General features: G+C 36.9%; 1 protein-coding gene across 2 annotated transcripts in view; it reads right to left on the bottom strand.

The window, feature by feature from the left end:
- The window catches only part of CEP112 (centrosomal protein 112), a 355,787-nt gene that overhangs the window by 139,162 nt on the left and 203,260 nt on the right, over nucleotides 1-13,365 (bottom strand). For both annotated transcript variants that reach the window (XM_019637812.1, XM_019637813.1), the window contains exon 21: nucleotides 3,545-3,775. In XM_019637812.1, coding sequence (XP_019493357.1) covers nucleotides 3,545-3,775 — 231 coding nt within the window. The remainder of the gene's footprint in view (nucleotides 1-3,544; nucleotides 3,776-13,365) is intronic.

Raw genomic sequence — 13,365 nt, 5'->3', positions numbered from 1 at the left:
TCCTGGTACCAAGGGGAGAGGGTGGGCCCGTGCTGGTCGTTACATTCACGCCCTCATCTCTCAGATCACAAGCAATCAGTTATCTATCTATAGTTCTTTCCATCATTAAGCTGTTCCTCTCCACCAGTCCTTTCTCATGTATTTCAAGACATTTTCAGCCTAAAAATATATTCTCCTTAACTCCCACTGCTCTTTGGAACTGCACTTTCCTTTTAGGATCAGATTTCCCCAAACAATAGAGCATTCACTAATCCCCACTTCCTCACTCCTCTCTCACTTATCTTTCGCCGCCATGTTTCTGTCCACACTGTCATTTCCAGTGCTCTGTCCAACATCATCATTGACTTGTCAGTTTGCAATCCCGTGGCCTTCTCCACCCTCTCTCCTCCACCCTCATTCCTCCTGATTTTCTGTCACATTCTTGACAATCCTTTCTAAATATTCTCTTCCTTTATTTCCATGAAAATACATTCCTTTTACCTTGATGACCCTTCTTGGATTGTTTCCTCCCTGGCCTCAACCTCAACCTCCTAACCTCTCCGCATTTCCCTCTGGAACGGGCCCTCTCTGTAGGTGATTCCTACAGTGGTTTCTTCTAGTCCTGCCTTCCCCTATGATTATCTACAAATGTTTCTTCAGGAGCAAGTGGACGTCACAGCTGGGTGTAGTGATGGCCCTTCAAACTCAACATGTTTATAACTGACCCAAATTCATCTTTGTCCTCCCTAAACTAGAAACATCTCCTACATTCCCAATCTATCAAGGGTTGAATTATACTTAACACATCTCATCAATGCCACCTTTGAGATGATTCTCGAGCATGTCTCCTCTGGCCCTCTGTCACTGCCACTCTCACCACCTCCAATGTGCCCTGAGGGAGCTCTTGCCTGGATTAATCCAGTCCGCGCCGACTACTTTTACTGCTGTGGCATCTTGTCAACATTGACAAACATTTTCCTAATAATCATGTGACTCTTGACACCCCATTGCTTCCAAGTCTTCAGTAGCTTCTCGCTGTTCACCCAATGAAGCCAAAACACTCATCACAGCTTTGGAGACTTTCAGTGATCCCTCGCTGCCTTTCTGCCTCATCACTAAGCACCCTCCTCGATTCACACGCCTTTGTTTGCTCTTGTTGCTGTTATTCCTGTGGCTTAGAACGCCATCTTGCATATCTGCTAGTCAACATCATATTACCTATGTCTGGTTCAAGTGACATCTCTATAGTTAATCTTCCCTGATTGCCTTAACAGAAAATTAAGTCCCCCAGTTCATACTCTACCTTCCATTGTGTGTGTGTGTGTGTGTGTGTGTGTGTGTGTGTGTGTCTTTCAGTAGCTATTTTTTAGAATCTCCTTGAGGGCAGTACCTTTTTTCCCCCTTTTTTCTGTGTATCCCTACAGTGCCTGGGATAATGCCTTTGTGGGATATAGAAAATCTTCTAGAAATGTTTGCCAAATGAATTACCCATGATTTCTAATACTAGTGTTTTACTATTTATAAACTGTCAATGAGTAACACATAGAAACATATACTTGAAAAATTAATTAAAAAGAAATATTTTCTGCACAACAGTGGTTTGAGTCCCGCCTGAGCTGAGCTACTGCCCAGCTGCCGCCAACAGGTGGCAGGGTGGCTCAGCTAAACAAACAAACAAACAAACAAAAAACCATTTAGAATGTGAATATATAATGCAAGAAAATCAAGGCCTAAAGTGTATGTTTTATAAGTTTAGCTTTGATATGCCCAATTTTCTTAAATCGAGCTGCACTGGTCTGCCATTTGAGAACATTTACATAGAAATACTTTGAACTGGTGACGGTGATGATGGAAGCCACGGTGAAGTGTAAGAGTTACCAGAAAAGGTAAATGCAACACCACTTTCACTCTCCATCTGTCTCTTTTTTATTTGCTGTTGTCAGAGGGCTAAAACGATTCCATATAAGGAAATTTCCATAATTCCCGAAACTATATTTTAGCATAAAATATTATCATTTTGTACTGTTTTGATGGAATTATCACTAACATTCTCGCTTGCATGTATGAAAGGTATCTCAACTGGAACATGTCCCAAAGTGGCCCAACCTGGTGCTCCTGCCATCTTCCTTTCAGCAAAGGGTAACTCCGTTTGTCCACTGGTGCCAGCAAGCCGCCTTGGCATCACTCTTGACTGCTCACTTGATCTCTCTCTCTCTCCCTCTCCTCACATCTGAACCAACAGGAAATCCGGTCAGCTCTACCTTTACCTGAATCTGATCAGTTTTATACCTTCGCTGCTACTGCCCAGGGCCGAGCCTCTATCATCTCTCGTCTACATTCCTGCAATCCCCCTTAAACGAGTCTCCCGACATCCTTCTTTGCCCCAGTTCAGTCTGTTCTCAGCACTAGCAGTCAGAGAGGTCCTGTTCAATGTGAGTCAGATCGTGTCACTGCGAACGCGGCGCGCCCCCTCACTCACGAAGGGTGAAAGGAGGACAGGCTCACCTCTGCAGCTTCTTCCCTGACCTCACCGCCTCTTTCTCCTCCTCCCTGAGCATCATTTCCAGCCACACTAGCCTCCTTGTTGTTCCTCCAAGAAGCCCAGCTCCCTCCCGTCTTTTTAGAGCCCTTTTCCAATTTATTTCTGGGTGCAGAGCTATGCCGCCAAGGGCAAAGTCAGCTGAAATGTGACTCTCAGATAAAGTCAGGTCCTTTAAAGCGAGCACCTTAGGATCTCGACCCATTGGAAATGAATGGACTAGTGCCTACAATGGTGGGGTACGGTTGCTCTATAAAGGTTTAACATTATTTAAAGATAAAGAAGAAGAGGGGGAAAACATTAAACAGAATTAGAAGATTCTTAAATTATGCTTTTCAAGTTTCTTGATCCCAGGGTACAGACTGGTCTTAAGAAACCCAAGGGACAATTTACATTTATTATGATTAACAGCAGTTCACATTTACTACCCAATTGAAATATTGATACGTCTCTAGAACATCAAAAAAAGAGAGTATTTGAGATTGTTCCTGGAATATAGGTCAACTCAAGGTGTGCAAACATCATATTGACATTTATTTCAAAATATAAAATTCTAAAGAAACTCTCCTTTATCTGAAGTATCAACCTGGTAAAATATGTCATCATTTATGCTACAGTGCTGTAAAAAAACCTGTAAAACCTAGAAATGATTATTAGACAACTAGGATTGATCTGAAGCCTAGTTTTAACCTAAGAAAAATTCAGGCTACAGCCCAAGTATTCCTATTCAGTATAATACTTGACAATATTATAAAACTGTTTTACCACAATGTGTATTTAATTACTATAGAATGCGATATTCTATAAATCCCTTCAATGAAAAGTTAGGGAAAAGTTAGGAAACTATATTATTTTAATGGTGCCTAGACATATAGCAAGATACTTAAATTGCTCGTTTGAATACTTTATAACTTTGAAGAGTAATTCTATGTCCACTACCCTTTAGAGAGTAAATATAATGGTGGCAGCAGTGGATTTCAAACGTGGGTTTCAGTTGTCTATAAAACATCGAGCTGGATAGCTTACCTTTTCCAGCGTCAGCTCTGTCTCGGCAGCGTGAGTCTTTTTCAGCTCTATTTTCATCTTTTCTGATTCAGCCCTCAGTTTGCTGACAGCTGTCTCGTGGTCTCTTGCAGCCCTTTGCTTCTCCTCTTCACGAAGAAGACCAAGCTCCACCAGCTGCTGCTTCCTTTGTGAATTCACATTAATCAGCTCCTCTCTCAGCTTGTGAACTTGGGCCTCCATGTCAGCAACAACCTTGTTTTGAAAAATGGAAAAATGGGCAGAGGCTATGAATAGGAAAGGCGTAAAAGGATTGCGAAAGACTAACAAACATGCAAAAATGTCCACTTTCTTCCTTCCTTCTCTCATTCTCCAATCCCATGCCATTTGCATCCTAGTTCAGATATAAATACTGCCTAGAACATTTTACCATACACAACATAGTTTTACTTGTTTCAAATATCTATGTAAATGAAATGTTACATGTATTATTCTGCAACTTGCTTTTTCAAATATTCAACATTAGGTTCCTGGGATTCATCTAGTACTTACTATTGTATTTTCGTTTTTATTTCATTGATTTCTGCTCTGATTTTTATGGCTTTCATTCTACATTCTTGGGTTTTTCACATCCCTTCTTTTAATTTCTTATTTTGGATACTTAGCTCATTTATTTTTATCCTTTCTTCCTTTCTGATTTATAAACTGGAGACTATAAATACCCCTCTAACTATTGCTTAAGTTTAATCTCTTAGGTTTAGACATATGGTATTTTCATTATTGTTTAGTTAAAAACAGTTTTTAAACTTCCATTATTATTTTTTCTTTGACTTATGAATCATTTAGAAGTACAGTAATACCTTGGTTTGCAAGCATAATTCATTCCGGAAACAAACTACTCATATTGCAAGACATCGCTCGTTTACCAAGCTAAAATGTATTAGAAATGTTTGCTTGTCTTGCAGAACACTTGCAAACCACGTTACTCGCAATCCAAGGTTTTACTGTATGCCTTTTTATTCCCAAACATATGGGAGTATATTAGTTTTCTAGGGTTACCATAACAAAGTACCACAACTGGTGGCTTATGACAACATTCATTCATTCATTCATTCTCCCACAGTTCCAAAGCTACAGTCTGAAATCAAGGCGTCGGCATGGTTGGTCCCTCTGGAGGTTCTGAGGGAGCATCTGTTCTGTGCATTTGCTGGCAATCCCTGGCATTCCTTGGTGTACAGATGCATCACTCCAATCTCTGCCTCCATTTTTAAGTGACTTTCTTTGTGTGTCTGTGTCCAAATTTCTCTCTTCTTATAAGAACACACTGGTCATCTTATATTCAGGGATCACCCTAATCCAGCATGACCTTTATTTTAACTTGATTACATCTACAAGAACCCTTCTTCCAAATAAGGTCACATTCACAAGTTCTGAGTGGATATGAAATTTTGGGGGAGGGGCACCAATTTAGGACATGGATCCTCAAGCATCCTCAAGTTTTATTAACAGATACCTATCTTATAAATAGCATATATATTTTGAATTCTCTTTTAAAAATCTAACCAATTTTTGTCTTTCAAATGTAGCATTTAGTCCAATTTAGTCAATTAGTGTGTATATGTGCTAACATATTTAACATTATTTTTCCCTTATTTTGTGCTACCTGCTCTATCTTTTGTATATTTTGTTTTTCTTTCATTTTTGCCTTTTTTTATTCTAAAGAAGTATATATTTTTTTCTTCTTCAACTTTATTCTCCTGCCTGGTTTAGAAGTGATACACTGTATTTTCTTTTATTGTTAACAGTATTTAAAAAACTTTTAATCTAGCCTTTTTAGCTATTTTCTGAGGGAAAGCTGATCAGGAATCTAGTCTGTCGTGCTACCAGATAAATAGTCAGTTCAGGCTAAGGAAACCTAGAATTAGGATTAGGATTAGGATTAGGATTATTGTCGATGCATTAGTTATGAATACAACATTTTCTGAAACATGAAAACTGTTTTTGCATGATATACTTTCAACAAGCACTGCATAGACCAATATTTCCCTAACTGGAAGCCAGAAAATCCAAAAATAATAGTAATGGCAAAGTTACAACAAAAATGCAAAATTTAATGATGAGCAGTTGCTTTAATAATCAAAATACCTACAATAAGAGATCACCTCATTTTCAGTAAAAATCCTGTACTTGTTCTATTTTAAACATTAACAATTTTTACATGATAAACAATTGGTATCATTTTGAGTATTTACTTTGCACAAGGCATCTTATGTAGATTACTTTATATAATCTTTGCAACAACTCAATATGATAGATATTATTAATATACAAAGCATTCCCTTATTTTGAATTGTGGTTGGTACACCCTAGTTCAAGTATTGACCCTGCTCTCTATATATACTAGATTGGAAGAGACGTGAATTACAGATGACTGGTCAAACACATTTATGTTGGAGGAGAAGAGAAAAAAGGGCTTGATAATAATGAATATGAGCCCTGGGGACTCGAGGTGCTAGGGTGCTCCATTTTTATCCTGCCTTTTTGTAAATGCTGATTTAAAATAGATAGTCACAAGGGGAATATGCAAGAAGACTTTATATAAAAGGCTTATTCTCAAAAACCTGTAGTGAAAAAGATTAATAGATGTATTGGTATCTGTAGACTGAATACAGCTGTAAACCAAATTCTGCAAACCAAGTCTCTTGCCTTCTACTCCTTGTTTTATGATTCCTTCCCTTTGAACTCAATACTTGGGCATAAGAGAAGAGATGGTCAGTTTAATCATGTTCTGAAATAGATGAGAAATGTTCTAACAGTAGATAGACTTAAGGCAGTGACAAGTTATGTTTCTAGAGATCAAAATATTCTTTTCTTTTCTTTATTTATTTTTAAGTTTTGATTACATTTATTGTGGTGACATTGGTTAGTAAAATTATACAGGTTTCAAGTATAAATTTCTATAATACATCATCTATATGTATATATTGCATTGTGGGATCTTTTAGAAAACACTCGGTGATAACAAGATGGGCTGCTGACTTTGTTTCTCAAAATCAACCATGGAGAAACCACAGGAAGCATGAAACTGGGGTATTAATAATGACAATGACAACAGTAAAAATGATAACAAAAACAAACTCCGACAAACTCCTGGGGAGAAAGAACAAAAACTGGCCTGAATGGAGACTATATGTGTGTCGAGGGAAGGAGCCGCAGCCTGCGAGAACAGCAGGAAACTGCTGTAAGAAGGGCAGTTGGAAGGATGCTTTCCTTTTAGCTCTTGCCTCTTTCTTTTGTTGGCAGAGGACAATCTCACCTGTCCCACTGCCATGTTAGGACCAAGAACCCAACATGGTATGACTATGAGTTGGGTCATGCCAAGGCAAGCAAACACCTTGCTGGGATGAGGAGCTGAGAAAAACAAGGGCAGGTTTATCAGAATTTGGGCCTTCACTCTTCCAGACTCTCCCCTCCCACTCTTTAATTTATAACTATGTATAATTCACTATTTATTAGGATCTATGATGTGGAAGCTACCATGATGAGTGACTCTCAGAAAACATTTCCTTAAGAGAGTTTAGACAATAAAACATAAGCTATTATATATGTGTATACACACACACACACACACACACACACACACACACACACACAAACACGCGCGCGCCATAAGAGAAGACAAAACGCCATAAGAGTTCAGGAGAAGGAGCAGTTACTTTGAGCTAGGAAGGATTCTGGAAAACTGAATAAAACAGAATATATCTGAGATGGACCTTAGCAGATAAATTGGTACCATTTGAGGACAGGGAAAAACATATAGGACATTTCAGGCAGAAAGAATGAGCCACATGGAAGAAGAAAAACAGCACTGAAGAGGAATAAGGGAAATTCAGAAAAGAGAGACGTGGTGCCGATATTGAAAGATTCTGAATGTGGAGCTACAGGGTTTGGATTTCAAGTCACTGGAGAACCAGTGAAAATACCTACATTGGCTGCTGGGGGATAGTGAGCTAACTAATACCACTGGGTTTTATACTAAGAAAGAGTAATCTGGAGGCTCTCATGAGATGAAATTACTAGATCCTGTATAACATACAATTTTTTCTCTTTCTTTGCTCATAGGAAGAGAAACATCCAAAGGGAAAAACAAAACTCATACACCTAAAACTGCACATGCTAAAAACAAGATAATGAGCAATAAGGACACACTCAAAAGGCAAGGCATCTTTGGAGAAAATGTCCTTATCAGCCTTGCAACTTCAGGTGAAAGGAATCCGAGAGCTGAACATGATACCGTGGAGTAAGTCAGACAGCCTGGAATAGGACTACAGTTGTTGCATGGCAGTAGTGTGATCAACTCCCACCTGAAGCTAAAACAAATTCCCTGTGGAGAAAAGCTTTTTCAGTTCAGTGTCTCCAAGTTTTCTATAAATTAAGATAAACCAAAAATGAGCTCATATTAAAAAATTACAAAGTCCAGGGCCAGCCGAGTGGCGCGTTGGTTAAGAGCTGGCTTGGGATGCCAGGGAGCCCCGGTTCGGATCCCACATATGAGGGCCAGTGACACTGCCCTCTACAGCTAAGATGCTGAACAACAGCTCGACCTGGAGCTGGGCTGCCCTTGAGTTGCCGGCGAGGGCAGGTGGGTTGCCAAGGGCTACCGTGTGTAGCCAGCAGCCGGCGTGAGCGGCCAGCAGCCGCTGTGAGCGGCCGTCCAGAAGCCGGCGATTAATCTGCCTCGCCTGGGAAGAGCGCAATGATGGTGCCAACTTGGGCCAGTGAAGCAACGTCCTCCACAAATAGACTGAAGAACAAAAGGACAGCAACTTGTGTTTCCCTTACCCCAATTCCCCAATAAAAATCTTAAAAAAAAAAGAACATTCTAAAAAAAAAAAGAAATTACAAAGTCCAGAAGAAAACCACCACTGGTAAGATTCAACACAGACTCCCACTCGCTAGCACTTCAGATATAGGAATTATCAGAAAAAGAACATAAAATAAACATGTATTATTAAATATTTAAAGAAACAAAAGGTGGAATTATGAAATGAATAAACCAGTAGAAATTAAGCAAAAATTACAAGATTTAAGAAAGAATAATTTCCAACAATAAAATTTTTGTATAAAAGATAAAATAAATTAGTTAAGTCTAAACAGCAGAAGCAAGAAGTGGTGAAACAGAACAGATATTAATAAATTACCCATGATGCAGCAGAGTAATATCAGAGGATAAAAACTATAAGTGAGATATTTAAAGCCATGGAAAGTACAATAAGATTTAATATATGTCTAGAGTTCCTGAAGGAGAGGAGCAAGAAGGAAAGATATGGAAGATAAGAAAAGACAATGACTGAGAATTTTCCAGAACCGAAGAAAAGCAAGAATCTACAGAAACAGTGAGTACAACAGTTATCAAGCAGGGTGAAAAAATAATGTCAAAGAAGGGCCGGCCGAGTGGCTCAGTTGGTTAAGAGCTCGCTCAAGAGTTTGAGCTCTGAGCAACAGCGGTTTGAGTCCCAGCCCAGGCTGAGCAGCCGCTGAGCTGCCAACAGGTGGCAGGACGGCTCAGCTTAAAAAACAAAAAACAAAAAAACGACAATGTCAAAGAAAGGGGAAAAAAAGAAAGTAAAAGAAAGAAAAGAAATCCACATCTAAATACTAGGTAATGAAATGGCAGAACACAAAAGACAAAGGGAAAAACTTAAGACAAAGTGGGGGAAAAAAAGATATAATATATTCAGGAAATGACATCCCAGCAGCAACAAGTACACCAAGTGCCCAGATTTTGGTTCTAGAACCATTCTCCGATAAAAGGAACAAGTGGTCCTTAGACAAGTGACTGATTCTAGGGAATACGTAAGAGGAGCCTGGACCATCTTTGCTGCGCTAGAAGTGAGGAAGTGCTCATTGAGGAAGAAGGCATATCCAAGGGACAAGGGGCTAACTAAAAGAACTCTGGATGGCTGAAGCTGGGAGAATTTTAGAAACAAGTATTGGACTTTGCCCCAAAGAAAAAAATAAATATCCACGAGTACATATTGATATCAATTATTGAATAAATGAATACATGGGGGAGAGGAGAACAAATCTTCCTTGCACAAGAATTCAAAATTACAACAGAAGGGTATTTTACAAATTCCAAAATTGTCAAGGTCATCAAAAATAAAAAAGAAATCTGATAAACTATCACAGTGAAGAGGACACAAGGAGATATAACAACTAAATACAGCATGATATTCTGGATGGGATCTTGGAACAGAAAAAGGATACTAGGTAAAAACTAACGTCACTGACTTTTCATGGTCTTAATTCTAAATGGCTATTTTCAAAGAAGCCCCAGAAAAGCAAAGCAGATACTTATGGCGGGAATCCTAAACTCAAGTCTTTATCTAAATGTCCACATTCTGGGTATAAGTAGAGTTATCATTCTATAAAATGCATACACAGCAACTCAGAAAAACAACTTTTGTTTTTCTCACCACAGTGGGAGACATTTTACTGTATCTACTTTAGTGACTTTTAAATTCTGATTGATGTTAACATATTTCCTAATCAAAAATAAATTCATTACATTTAAATAAAAATTAGAAATGACTGATAATGAAAATATTACTCATCAAATGCTGAAGGATGAAGCCAAAGCAAAGGAAACATATAGCTTTAACATGCTTTTTATGCATTTTTAAAAAGCTAATAATTAATGAAATAGGCAACCAATTTAAGAAATTAGTAATATAGAACAATTTATGATAAGGCTGATGAAAGAAACAAGAAAGCACAAATTAACAATATTTGGGATGAAAATAAAATTATGACAATATTATCTAGAAAAAATGAGATAACTAAAATGAATTAAAATTTTAATAAAATATTAAATTTTTAAAACGGACATACTACAGATCCATCACATTAAAAAAAAATACCAAAAAAATATTATGCCAGTAATTGAAGAACCTAGGTGAAACAGATTCCTAGGAAAATATAAAATGCCAAATGAAGAAACAGAACAATTAAACAAACTAATTGAAGAAATTGAAATAATAATTAAAAATATTCCCACAAAGTAAACACTAAGCTCAGATAATTTTACAGGTGAATTCTAAAAAACTTTCCCAAGAGATAGATCATTCCAGTCTTTTACAAACTTTTCAAAAGACTAGAGAAAGATAAATACACTTAAACTTTTTCAGACGTTATAATAGTGATATTGAAGGATGACAGGAATAGGAAGAGAAACAAAAATTATAGGCTAACTCACTCATGAACACTGACATAAAAATTCTAAGTCAATTATTAGCAAACCAAGTTCAGTAAAGTATAAAAATAAAATATGTAATCACTAACTTGCAAAGAATACAGGGCAGCCTAACATTTATAAAAATCTATAAATGCCAATAAATATCAAATTTAAATGAAAAGGAAAAATCTCTAAGCTATAAAAATTTACCAAAACTGACTAGAAAAAAAGGGAAAATATGAGTCATCCTATAACCATTAGAGAAATTTAAATAGCAGTCAAAAATCTTTCCAGAAATGAAATATCAAGCCCAGATGGCTTTACTGGCCAGTTCCCTCAAATATTTAAGAAACAAATAACTCACTCTGATACTAATTCTTTCAGAGGATAGAAAAAGGATTATTTAGCAACTCAATTTGTGAGGCCAGCACAACATCAATTAAAAAACATTTCAAAAAACAAAAATTTCAGGTCAATCTCAATAATTATTAGCAAATTGAATCCAGTGATAATACATCATGGAAAAATTAGAAAGTACATAATGTTGGTGTAATGTTAGAAAATAACCTATAATATTGTTTACTCCATTAAAGTAAAAGAAAAAAGTCTTATGATTATCTCAATACACAGTAAAACATTCTATAAAATTCATGACAGGAACTCCTAGCAAAATAGAAATAGAAGAGACCATTCTTAACCAGATAAAAGGTATTTACCAAAATCTAAGCAAATTTTATTCACTCTTGATCATGAAGTTTTAAAGTAGCCTCTTTAAAATCAGGAAGAAAAAAGAATGCCTACTACCAGTACTTGTATTCATAACTGTTACAACCCAAAATAGAAAATAAAAACAGACTGTCTTTAATCATGGATGCTATGGTTGTTCATAGAGAAAATGCGAAATGAATGTACAAATTATTAGAAATAATAAAAGAGTTTAGAAAGGTGTCTGAATAAAAGATTAATGTTAAAAAATCATTTGTAATTTTTATACACAGCAAAAAACTATAAAACAGCATTTACAACTATAACAAACATATGATTCTCAGAAATGTCTACCAAAATATGTGCAAAACTAATTATAAGCCTTTTTGAAAGACATTAAAGATCTAAATAACAGATATATCATGGTGATGGAAAGTCTCTCCATCAGTTCTCCCCAAAGTGATCTATGGCATCAATCAATGCAAGTTCAATCAAAATTTCAACAAAAGCTTTCGAGGAACTTGACAAGGTGAAATTAAAATGTACAGAGATGAACACAGCACCATGAAACTCCTAAAGGCGAGAGGCGGTGTGACATTCCATACCAGACATCAGGAGATAAAATAATGGTACTGAAATGAACACGGTGTAATATTATCACAGAGAATAGAAAAACTTGCCTAATGGAACATAATGGAGAACCCAGAAACAGGCTTACATTGGACAGAGCTGGTATCATAGTTTAGTGGGTAAATGATGAACCGGTGTAAAAACTATTCATTCATATGGAAAAAATGAAACTGGATCCCTACCTTACACAATACACAAAAATCAATTCTCTCCATTCCTAGGTATATATAGCCAAGAGAAATAAAAAATATATCTGCACAAAAACTCATACATGAATGTTCACAGCAGCACTATTCGTAATAGCCCAAGAGGAGAAACAATCAAAATATCCATCAACTGATGAAGGGACAAATATAGTATATACAAACAATGGAATATTATTCTGTAATAAAAAGGAATGGAGAATGGATACATGCTACATCATGAATGAACCTTGAAAACATATTGAAGAAAGCCAGTCACCAAAGACCACATGTTGTATGATTCCACTCATAAGGAATAACCCGCACAGGCAAATCTGGAGAGACAGAATTTAGATTAGTGGTTGCCTAGGACTGGACTGCTGGGAAAGGAGGGAGGGGGAAATGGGCAGTAACTGTTAATGGGTATGAGGTTTTTTAGAGGTGATAAAATGTGCTAAAATTGGAGTGATAGCTGCATAACTCTACGACTATACTAAAACCCACTGAAACTGTACACTTTAAATGGGACAATTGTATGGTATGTACATTACATCTCAAAAAGCTATTTTTTACAAAATGAATGCTTGGTGGATTAGAGGCCAAATGTGAAAGACAAAATTTCTAAAAATATGGGGATGGCTTTTTGACTTCCAGGTAAGAAAGGATTTTATAAACATTACTCAAAGGGCACTAGCTTGAAAAAACTATAAATTAGACTACAATATAATTAAGAATGTTTGCTCATCAAAAGACAGCATAAAGATAATGGAAAAATAAAACCTGGAAGGGCAGATTTGCAGTATACTTGTATGTAATTAACAAAAGAATTGTCCCCAGGGTTTCTTAAAGTATACTGATAAACACAAACAACCCAAAAGAAAAATGAGGAAAAGGCATGACCAGGCACTTCATGAAAGGCAAAATTTTAATGGTAAACATGCGAAACGGTGCCCAGCCTCATTAGTCATCAGGAAATGCACTATCATTTTACCATCACTGTGTTTGCAAAACTTAAGAAGTTGACAGTAACCAATGTTGGTAAGGGTGTGTACCACTGGCACTCTTACACACCACCGATTTGAGTGCACAAT

This window comes from Hipposideros armiger, unplaced genomic scaffold (genome assembly GCF_001890085.2).
Source record: "Hipposideros armiger isolate ML-2016 unplaced genomic scaffold, ASM189008v1 scaffold_34, whole genome shotgun sequence".
NCBI classification, from domain to species: domain Eukaryota; kingdom Metazoa; phylum Chordata; class Mammalia; order Chiroptera; family Hipposideridae; genus Hipposideros; species Hipposideros armiger.
The sequence above is the reverse complement of the archived record's forward strand: the minus strand, read 5'-3'. Positions and strand labels throughout refer to the sequence as shown.